Source organism: Asparagus officinalis, chromosome 3, assembly GCF_001876935.1.
Source record: "Asparagus officinalis chromosome 3, Aspof.V1, whole genome shotgun sequence".
Classification (NCBI taxonomy): domain Eukaryota; kingdom Viridiplantae; phylum Streptophyta; class Magnoliopsida; order Asparagales; family Asparagaceae; genus Asparagus; species Asparagus officinalis.
This window is the reverse complement of record NC_033796.1, coordinates 14,258,380-14,270,295: the sequence shown is the minus strand read 5'-3', so window position 1 is coordinate 14,270,295 and position 11,916 is coordinate 14,258,380. Positions and strand designations below refer to the sequence as shown.

Here is an 11,916-nt window from a genome sequence, read left to right as displayed (position 1 = left end):
GCTAAAAATTATGTAAACTTTTTGTATCAAAATATTAAAAAAAGATTGGGGTTATCAAGATGTCAAAAAAACTTTGGGGAATCAAAGTTTTAAAAATGTGAAAACTTTAGAGCGGCAAATTGCAAACGACCCTTAAAAAGATATAAGCTGAGGATAGTTTGGTGATTGAGGGACCAAATTACAATAACAATAGGATGAGGAACTAATGAGCAACTTCATAGATTTTAAGGGACTATTTTTTTTTAAAAAAAAAATAACCCGGCCCGGAATCGAAACCGAGATCATGTAGCCATGTTAAAACTTTCTAATATTCAGAATCATCCGCAGTGGGTAGGTACTAATATATAAAATAACCCTAAAATATAACTCTTCACGTGCCATCTAAGTTCTTAGCCACCAATACAAACAAAAGATACATTACTTAACCTAACCATTGTGCATTCCGAGAAGCTAGATAAGAAAGTAACTAGTATTGTTCTCTTAATTAATGAACCTAATACAGATAAGCAAACTAACAAAGATTAACTAACCTCATTCGTTTCCTAATCTCACGTTTTCCCCTATAAAGTCTTGACACGTTTTGTGAAGAAGATACCTATGTTTTGCTTTCATTACTATCGAGGCAAGACCACATGGAAGAGATTAGTTGATAGATTATACATAAAGTTTAGTGCCTATATTTGTTGGTCATAATTAATAAAGTTTCATTCTAAGAAAAATGAGAAGCCTTCATAAACTGCACTTTTTGAAACCTAAGCCGGACAATATCAAGTATATTTAAAAGCATCATGCATCTTCTCTACCAGTTGCAGTATTGTTCCGAAATCAACAATTAGCAGAAAAATATCTCATTTACAGTTAGCTTCATTAAATTGAATATTTTATATGAAGTCAACTCATTTGTCTTATAGCTTAATTACCCATGAGTCTGTGGACAGAAAATTTATTCATTATTCGAGAGGCATAAGTACTCAGAAACTCATTGTCAGAGCATCTCCAACGGCTTCCCCAAAAATTTCTCCAAAATGGGGAATCAAATGTCATATTCTCCAAATTATTTTTGCTCCAACTCCAATAGCTTCCCCATTTTGAAGAATCATGCATTTATTACAATAATAAAAATATTCTACATCTTTGACTAATAAATAATAAATTATTTATTATTTTGAAGAATCCCCATTTTGACCAAATTATTTATTATTATAATGAGGAGATAGAGTTGTTTTTTGTGGGTTGAGTCTAGAAGAACGTGAAAAAATACTTCCCCAAATATTTGCAGAATGCTGCAGATTTGGGGAAGGCTCTCTATTTTTTCTCTCCTATCCCCATTTTGGGGAATGAGATGAGGAATCTGTTAGACAAAAAAAAAGCTCAAAATTCTTTAAATTTTAGAATACCAAGAAGATGGGGAAACTGTTGGAGATGCTCTCACATTGCTCTGCAAGACTGCATCTAGCTCAGCTTGGACCAAACCTGGATTTGAGAAATTTACACGGTAAGATTAGGTTCGTACACCTATCAATTAAAAAGGATGCACATGTGTCTCTACATACTTGTAGACCCATTTATTTTTCGTCCAGTGCAAAAAATAATCCTGGTTACGCCACTGCCTACGGTGCTGATACACTCTTTTAAAAAGCGGATGTAAATATTTTTAATATTTTTCTCCAAAAAATATATGTTGTTTATAAGTTTTCTCTTACATCAAGGGTTAATTGGGATAGAACCTCCAATTATATCCCAATTGCTGATTTTGACTTTTTGGCGAGTGAAAAAGAATTCATTGAGAAGGTCTATCAAGCACTTTGGACAATCAAACACGGGTCTATCTGCCCAATAAAACTCAGCAATTAGGCTACAAGTATAAGGGGTCTATCCGCAATTTGCCCTATATTAAAAATGGAGTCTTTTTATATTGAACAAAATATTTCAATTTAAAATTAATGCTTGAATTTTAGTGTCTAATTTGATGAAATTCGAACCGCCCGCCATATATGATATAGTATATATATATATATATATATATAATATATATATATGAAAGATATGGGTAGCCTTGGTAACGAAGCCACAAAACAGTTGTCGCTTGGTAAGTGGAGGTGTCACATCTCGCGCTCCATCTTGTCAAATGGGAGAGACCACTTCACATGAGTAATTAGTGGATTGGGGATGTGACACCATCACTACTAAGCAATAAAATTTGTGCTTGTACAAGCATACCCATAATTCTCTCTCTCTCCTCTCTCATCCTCTCTCCTCTCTCTCCTCTATATTATATATATATATATATATATATATGATATATAATTATAATATATAATATATATTATATTATATATAAACTTAAAAAGGCAAACCCCAAGAAAATTATTATTTGTGCTACAGTAAACAATATTTTGCTACAGAGTGATTCAAATATTAAATTTATGGTTTATCCCATAGGAAAATTTTCAGCCCTAGCTATACTATTCACATTGTAATGATTTTTCCCCGTAATATAATTTTTATCGCTTAGACATGCTTTCTATGCTGCACTTTTATGGCTCTTTACACACTGTTTAAACTGAATCAATATTTTTCAACCTTAAAAATAGTGTTCATATTTTTTTCTTACAAATGATGAATTTAACACTTACCAGATATTTTATAAATATAAATCATTTCTGGCTATATTAAATAAAACTGATAAAATTTGCTAATTGGTATATTATTTTATTAACTAATTTGAAAATTTACTACATAAATAATAGTAATTGATCATAATTTTTTTTATAAATAGTTATATATAAAAACTATATTATCAATTTAGCAATAAATACATATTTATAAATAATACGCGTAGCAACAAGCGTGCTTAATACTAAAATGAGAAAGGGTGGCACTACAGGCACACCACGAACCACAGTTTGTGGCACACCCCTCTCTCAGCTACAGTATACGGGGTCCACATGAAATTTTTAAAAAAAAAATCATGTGGGCCCCGTATACTGTAGCTGAGAGAGGGGAGTGTGTTCCAAGATGTGGTTGGTGGTCTGCCTATACCATTTCCTAATGAGAAATAAACTGGCGCTGTGCCTTGATTGTGCCTCGTATCTCCGCGTCCCTGTGTGATATTTGTACACTGAATATTTTGCCATAAAGGGGCAGAACTGTTTGAAGGTAGGGAAGTAGGGCAAAAGCACTTAGCCCGCAACCATAGCCATGTAGGCTCCATCGCCACAATGAGAGCGGTTGACCGTTTCTTACGTTAGCTTTACGAAGCCCGACATGATGGCGTGGGCCCCCGAAAATGACCAAAACTACATCCCGTCGTTTCTCCTTTTCTATTTTATAAAAATTTTCGGGTTTTTTTCTTTCTTTCTTACAATTTATTATGGACAAAATTATCACATTGATATATTTTGTTGATTGGAGTGAAGCTTTTATAAAGTCAAGTGAATAAGAGCACAAGTCCACTATTTTTTTATCCCTTCAGTATGCTTTGATATTTGTGTTACACATCAAGGCTATTTCTGAGATTTGTGTAGTGATTTGTATCACATACCAGCACAAATCTCGGTACAAAATCAATGGATAAAATAATTAGTGGACAAATGATTGCTATCCATTTAAGTTTATAGGAGTTTTACTCTTGTTGATACTATGTGATAGATTGGTATATTTTTCTTATTTCGACAACGATATGTTATATTTTATGGACCATGGTGAGGAATATCTCTATTTTTTACTCGGAGCCAAAATTCCACCCAAATAGAGTCATGTGCATTTGACGCGGCTACCAATGTGGATGGTAGTCGGGATCCTTAAAATAAGCTAAAATGAGAGTTTTTCCTCAAACTAGGGCTAAGAAAGTTAGGGCTCAAATTGGGGGTATTTTTCTTCTTCCTAATGTTAGGTTTGTTAGGGCAACTAAAATTGAAGATGCATTCATCTGCAATTTCAGTTACTATCACCAATTTAACTCCAGGAGGAAGAAAAACACCCCTCACTTTAATCCTAACTTTTTTAAGCCCTAATTTGAGAAAACTCATTTTCAGCTAATTTAATTGACTCTAATTACCATTTAAGTTGGCAACCATGTTAGAAGCACGTGGCACCTCACATGACCCTATTTGGACAAAATTTTGACTTTTTAGCGAAAGAAAATGTATATTTGTCATCGTGATCCACAAAATATACTATATTATCGCCGAAGTAAAAATATACTATATTATCGTCAAAGTAAGAAAATATACTAATATCTAACATAAGGTCAATAAAACATACTAATCTGATAATTTTTGCATTTATTATGTTGTCAAGGTTAGACCAACAACAAGAACAACAACATCATTAGTGTTATGATGGTTCTTTGCAAGTGAGGAAGAAACAATCCATATGCTGCTTAAGCCTTCATACTTTTGAGTTATATATACTTTTCCAGTCATAATACACACTACTTTCAATGTATAGCCCATTTTCAACCTTTTGATTAGTAGAGTGAAAGAAGACAAAAGAATTTTTTACTTTCATGATTCACAACTGGGGCTAAGTATGAGAAAACAAACAAGCTTGATAATATGGAAATTATCATTGCTCTCAAGAATATTTGAACAAGAAAATAACACATCACAAGTCTTTCATGGTCCCAGTATTTGTACCTTTCTAGCTTAAAAACCAAGAAATCGCCATGAAATTCAAGGTGCAACAGAGCAAGTTTTTTTTTTTTAAGTTGAAAGATCAAGAAACCCATCCCCCACCTTAAACAACCCCTGCCACCAGTCCAAACTACCACTGAACCGGGCCCAATCTCTGATCTGCTCCAGTCTGAACCTAATCCCAGCATCAAAGTGCTCTCCCTCTCTCTCACACACAACACACAAATAGTACAGTCAGTAATCAACTAGAACACCACCAACAGAGATCAAGAGAGTGGGTGACAGGGGGAACATGAGCAGAGATATCCTCCCCCATCCCTTCTCAATCTCTCATACATACTCTACATTCTGTACGCATAAACAGTAGCCCAGCATCACACAAATAGTTAAAAGGATGTGGGTTACCCCACTCCTCCATCTTGTCGCCAAAATCTACACTGTGGACCCCGCTGGCGCTACCCAATGTGGATATCCACACACTTCAAATACCCGCCCCCTCTCACTCTCCCTTCTACCCTCCCCCCACCCACTTGCCCATTTGTTCAGCTAGAGCTAGCGTAGTTCTGTGAAGCGATGAAGGAAGGGAGTAGGAAGCAAGGGGCGGTTTCACCCTGCGCAGCTTGTAAATTGTTGAGGAGGAGATGCACACAAGAGTGCTTGTTTGCTCCTTATTTCCCCGCTGATGAGCCTCAGAAGTTTGCTAATGTGCACAAGGTCTTCGGAGCTAGCAATGTCAACAAGCTCTTGCAGGTAATTTCACCAACTCGCTGGTCACTTAGCTGCAACTTATAATTTCCCTCTTGAGCAAATATTTTAGACTCCAATTTCTGATGTCTTGGACAACCGCATCAAATTTGATCGGTAGACGTGATGAGTCTTGCATGTTGGAAATGTATTTCTGAGAAATGTTATGAGTTTCCTGTTTTTTTTTTAAAAAAATTAGCCTTCGCATAGGTTTCTTTCTTCCCTTCAAAGAAAATTATTCACATGGAGGAACCATTTTCCATTTTCTAACTCTTTTTTGAGTACTCATTAGGCTGCTTTCCACTCGCCTGTCATAATTCTCTCTCATACATGTTTGATTCAAGCAACCCAACCCAAATTAACGAAACGCTTGGGTCTTGAATGAAACATGAGACGTGGTAGAATTTAGAAATCTATCATGCTAATCACATTAGTAACACATCATTCTGTTCAGTGCAGCAAGCTTAGGTTGTGTTTGTCAGTCACCTAAACACTAGTCAGGTTGAATCCTGATCCAATTCTATTCTAAGCTGGTTTAGAGCTAGACCAAGGAGAGGAGATGGTGGTTCAAAACTAAACAGGTTTTGTGGCTTCTATTTTGCCGATCAATAACAAACTTGAAACTGGGTCAAGGCTCACTTCTGGTCCAGTTTTAGAGCGTGCCAAGCACACCTTTTAAAATGACACTACAACTCCAAATTCAAAATGAAAGGATTTGGGAAGAAAAGAATCGACACCATTTTTGTGCCATTTTGCATCTGAAGTCCTACTTGTTCTCTAGCTACTTGTTTCTAAAAGAGAAAAATAAGCGGTGGAAACTATTTCTTAATTATCCTTCCTTTTCTGTTTCTTTTCTTGTTTTTCCCCAATAGTGGCCTTGAACAGCATTTCTCCTTTTTCTACCTCCTCCTCTTCCCGATGTATACCCCTCACAGCACTGCGCCCATTAGTTAAACAAGTATGCATCATAGTCGAGCTTGGGAGCTCTAAACCTTCTCCTTTTTTTGTGTACATAACAAGTGTCCTTGGAAATAATAATTTAGTCATACCCTTGTCAAAGAGCACAGGAGCCTGAGACTTTTCAGTAGACCAATAGTCCTAAGAGTTCAAACAAAACAAATCATTGTTTCACGAAATTCTCACACTCTTTATAAGACTACTTGTAGCAGGAAGGGAATTGAGGGACTTTTGGGTGCAGCAGGAGGGGAAAGGGGAGGGGAAAATTGAAAAGAAGAGCAGAAGGGGAAAATTTTCCCTATGGTGAAATCGGCCACAGTGGGCCCCATAGCTGCATTAAATTAAACTAAAAAATCAAAAGCCCCCCATAATCCCTGCCACACGCGACGTGGCAGGATTTTATTGGTCCATCAAATTTAGTTTTTTTCCTTTCTTTTAAATTGAGTTTTAGGCATTTAAAAAATTTGAATTTAATTTTTTTTTTTGCACCATTATTCTTTATTTTTCAAGATCTATAAATAGAGACTAAGTTTGTATAATTTGGACACCAAAAAAATTAATATATTTATATATTATATATTATTTATTGCTTTAATAAAAAATTATAAATATATGAGTGGCAATAATAACAATAACATATATGAAATAATAAGCAAAAATGAATTAATAATATATGGTGGTGTATATGTTGGAATGATATGGTTATGGTGTTTGGTAGGAGAGAGAGAGTAAAAATTTGCCTACCTGCTGGAGATGGTCTAAGAGAAATTGGCATTTATCCAAAAAAAAAAAAAGACAAAATTGAGTTCCTAGATAAGAACACAAGAAGAAGATGATGATGAAGAAAGAAAGTAAGTTACTGGATAAGCACACAAAGAACAGAAACTTACAGGGTAAGAACAGAAAATTACTGAACAAAAGTAATTGAATGTTTTCGAAAGCAGGGGGGTGAACCTAATTCATCTGAATTTGGGGATCTGAATTTGAGGGGATCAAGAAAACACTTTATCCTTAAAAAGAACTGCAGAAATTTGATATTCTGACAGCTTCTCTCTGACCCTTTGTTTGTCTAAAAGGAGCAGAAGCATGCAGAGCATATGTTGCTCTTTGAGGAAACAAGGGCTTAAACCAACTAATTATAAGGGATTATTAATTTATTATTAATTATTGTATAGGTGACAGCTGCCTTTGATTTCTTGCTTTAGGTAAGGAAAATTGAGAGGAATCTATGTTAATCTAATCCATCATTTTTAATCAATTACCAAATTTTCTACTGGTAACGAGGCCCATCTACTTCTATCACACTTCCAATCAAATCGCCATCGCTATGTTACAACAGGACCCAATGTTTATTTTGCCCAATGATTCTTTGGAAAATGTCATCACCTAGGCAAAACTTTCAAAATTCTTGAAGTGGTGGATCGTGTCCGCGGTCCACTGGCTGACTAATAGAGGAAATAAATCTTGGATATGTGAGGTCGCTTTTAATATCTATTTCGTATTACGAAGAAATTATCATTAATCTCAATTCAGCGCAAGAATATTGCATAAACAGTTTTCACCTTGGATCAGTATGTTAATCCCGAGTTATTTTGTACTGCACTAGCCCAAAAACAGACACTAATGCAATGAATCAGAATCATGAATCTGTTCCCTGTTTTGTACTAACATTTCCTGTTTGACCATAATTTGTCATTGCAATTAGTATCCACATTGATTTGCATACATATTTATTCACTCACGTATATATTACTGTGTCCACTAAATAATAAACAATTATAATTGAAATAGCGATATCTTTCTTATATCCTAAAACAATAGACTGCAAATATTCACTGGTGATTCTACAGGAACTGCCGGTGCAACACCGGAGCGATGCCGTGAGCAGCATGGTGTATGAGGCAAACGCTCGCGTCCGCGACCCAGTCTATGGCTGCGTAGGTGCAATCTCATCCCTCCAGCAACAGATTGAACTCCTCCAAACTCAGCTTGCCATCGCGCAGGCTGAAATGGTCCACGTCCGAATGCGTCATGCTGCATACCTCGCCCAGCTCGGGCACAGCCCAGTCGAGAGCACTGCCACCACCACCGGATCTGGGTCTTCATCGTCGACGGCGGCGACAACGACACCATCTTCTCCGAATTTTATGGAGATGCATGATGGAAAGGCTATGTTTGGGCTGGACATGGTTGTGGACCAAGCTAATATAAGCCAGCTGATGTGGTCTTGTTAATCAATGGTTGTGTTGGTGCTGGAGTGATGATTTCTGATGTCTAACTAAGTTAGGTTATGGTATGTGTATGCTTGTTGTTTAGTTTCAGTCTCAGATTGTATATATCTATTGTTTTCAAAATGAACCCTATAATATATAGATGTAGGTATATGTCTACTGTTTCTTCCACGGGTTATTCTATTGCAAGTTCATGTTCCTTCTTAACTTCCAACTTGGCTTTTGTGCATAAATTACCTCAGTGAACATTATGTTCACAGATTTGATGTCTGTGCTAGTGAAAGAATTGGTTCTTTTTTTTCCTTGTTATCTATACAAATCAAACATAACCAGAAATTTGCGGTGTGATCTCTACCATTTCCTTCCCTTTGCAAAAGTAACTGAGGGCAGAATTACCTAAACAAGTTTAACCATCCAAGTTTACTCGAACTATCACCCAGATATGATTAATGATTATGATATTACGTTCTCAGATTAGTTTCCTGGTACAGACTAAGTTTCTCCAACTACTTATTGCAATATTAAATCAGCAAAAGGCAACTTAAAGAACCGATCACCATTAGATAACAAGAGGTTTAACTTGTAAGCAATGTCATCCTAGCATCTTAGGAGAAAAGCAGCTTTGCATATACATAAAATAAAAATAGATGTGAAGTAGATGAGGCAAGAGTCTTACAACAGCTAAAGACACCCATTGAACCTGTCTGAGAATTTTTTCTTGTCATCTTCAGCCAATCTCCATTGTTTGTGCTTCCGGGGTGGTAAAACTGAAAAAACATTTCGCCGCACTTTCATATAAAAAATAGGAAGAAATTTCCTGCAAATGGAGGAAAAGTATGTTAGATCATTGCCTCCCAACTACTGACGAACCTAGACAACCAAAAACCATCAAATACAAACCATAAGTTATTATGACAATAGTATGACTAACAACGTGAGGGAAGTCAGCAACTCAAGGTTCGTGTGGACTGATACTGGAGAACGGTGCATCAAAGAGGATACTACACTCAAATCATGTGGTGACCGTGCTCAGTAACTAATTGTAGGTTTGCATGTCAGGTGCTAAGCAAGGGTTTAGATTATCTTGAGCGTAAAGGTGGGAAATAAGCAAATTGATCATAGAGCATAAGAAAAAAAAATAAGGCAGACTGATGGCCCCCTTCCAGTTCTTTACATGACATGCTTAGTGGCATTCTGGTATATGCGCTACACACATAGGCAACAATTTGTGACTGCCCGGGCATCAGCAAATGCTGTATTTTGGTCCATTAATAGTGCCCTAGGTAGCTTTCTCCTCATGGTAAACTTGAAATTCTTAAATAACCACTTAGAAAATCATATGCTTTATTTGTATAGCAATGCAGCACAAAAGAGAACTTCCAGTTCATGATGAATCACACATATAAACAGAACACAAGATCTTCCATAATCTTTTACTTTATAGCTTGTGTCTAACATACTATAGCACTAAATAGTAGCAGTCAAGTATAGATAACTTAGATACTACAACCACCCAGAAAAAAGGTGGTTAATTGATCATCTTAATCCACCTATATATGGCATAAAATATGGATTTGTTACCCTTAGATTCTGCAAGTATTCCAATGTGGCTCCTGCATTTCCTGTCATTATATCCTCTGTGCACTCTGATCACAGATAATAGCCATTATGATGGTGGGTCTCTATGTGTTCTGCTACCAATTATTAGGCACGAGCAACAACAATATATTTCTGGTCATTATTTTGAAGAAAGGTTGCCAGAAAATTAGTTTTGCTCTAAATTATGAGTTTAAGGGTAAGATGGATTTCATAGTTGAATCAGGATTGAATAACTACTTATCAAAATGTACAAAAAAGAAATATTATTTACTCATATTTTCATGAAGAATTTGTACTTGTAATCTTTTGAAACATTGCAAACTGACGTACTCCCACTTGTATTGCATTGTCCTCAATTCTTGTACACCTGTAGTCGCAACTAGACACACATCTTCTTTCATTTGAGATAAGATTTAAAGTGTTAAGAGATACAAATAATTACAGTCGTATCATATTGGAGTTAAGCATACTGATCCACTCCAGTTTAACAGTGACCGGCCAACATTTCCAAATCGGCTAATAATGACTAGATGCTAACTGATAACTATTGCAGGATGAGATAGGTTTGTACTGTCCAAGGTTGAACTGAAGTGTAACAGGAGAAAAGTTTAAATTAACAATATATAGAAAGCAGCTTGTGAATACACACATACACCATGAATCTAATTCCGATCATAAAATTACTCCCTCCGATAATGAAAAATAAAAGAAAACCAAAACCGTCATCAGGGCTTGCTTCATACAAACCAATTTGACCTCCTTGCAACTAATGGACCGAATTTATTCATATGGTTTCTTTTCTACCGAAAGAATGGTTAGCGAACAAAAGTCTAAAGCTACAAACAAAAATCAATAGCAAATTTTCACAACTGTTGGCCGGTGAAATTGTCATAAGGGAGCCATTATGCACAACACTTTCTGAAACCCTTCTCTCTTGGATACCATTATGCAGAACACTTTCTGAAACCCTTCTCTCTTCATATTGATCTTCCCTACTTAATCTGTTATCAAACAGGAAATACAAACTAAATTTCAAATGAACCATCCATAATCTATCTTCTACCTTCAACTTATCTTCAACATTCAATCACCTACATTATCTAGGTTTTGCATCAAAATGTGCACACAACAATCTAGTGCTACTAACAAAAAGATCGACCAAATTTCAATCGCCAGCCGCGACTTGTATCAATCCTTCATTCTCAGATTCCAAATTTCTAGCAATAACACCTAACAACTATTATCCTAAACAACAAACCGACAGTTTCTACGATTTTTGTCGATTCTTCCTACTTATATCAATATGTTCGACATTTAATCACCCATGTTATCAGAGGATAGCAGACAAATTACACAACAAACCATAGCAAATCAAATACTCGAGCTCAGAAGTTGGAATTTTACCCTCAAAATTTCTCTCAAAACCCTAGCTTGATCGCCCTCGCGTCCTCCATTATCCCTTCTCCTTTTTTCGCTGTATTAAATTTATAGGAATTGGTTCGGTCGAGACTCGAGAGGATCCGATCGACGGCTCACTCTCCGATCGCAGTGATCCTCTCGCACTGCTTGATCGTCGACTTTGACTCGGGTGAAAATGAGAAAAAAAAGAGAATTTTTATTTTCTTGATTGGATTTGTTATTTATTTTTTTCCCCCAAGAAAAATGGACTCTGCTTAATGCTTCTACTTGATAGGGCCGGGGGGAGGGCTGGCCTGTTGAGTTGGTTGCTGGGAAAAAAATATTAAGAT

At 36.1% G+C, this 11,916-nt stretch overlaps 1 protein-coding gene and 1 long non-coding RNA gene across 2 annotated transcripts; one reads left to right on the top strand and one right to left on the bottom strand.

The window, feature by feature from the left end:
- Positions 5,157–8,740, top strand: LOC109833098 (LOB domain-containing protein 4). The gene is made up of 2 exons (XM_020400649.1): positions 5,157–5,387; positions 8,189–8,740. Exons 1-2 carry the CDS (start codon positions 5,211–5,213, stop codon positions 8,570–8,572), a joined length of 561 nt encoding a protein of 186 aa, XP_020256238.1. The 5' UTR covers positions 5,157–5,210; the 3' UTR covers positions 8,573–8,740.
- Positions 7,972–11,908, bottom strand: LOC109833099. Its single transcript, XR_002245090.1, has 3 exons — positions 11,573–11,908; positions 9,246–9,386; positions 7,972–8,518 (listed from the first exon to the last, which is right to left on the bottom strand). It is a non-coding gene; the product is annotated as an uncharacterized LOC109833099 (long non-coding RNA).

Bases quoted from the DNA above. Each gene is read 5' to 3' on its own strand.
- LOC109833098 (XM_020400649.1), top strand. From the start codon at position 5,211: ATGAAGGAAGGGAGTAGGAAGCAAGGGGCGGTTTCACCCTGCGCAGCT. The intron at 5,388-8,188 runs GTAATTTCACCA...GTGATTCTACAG, and splicing joins ATGTCAACAAGCTCTTGCAG to GAACTGCCGGTGCAACACCG.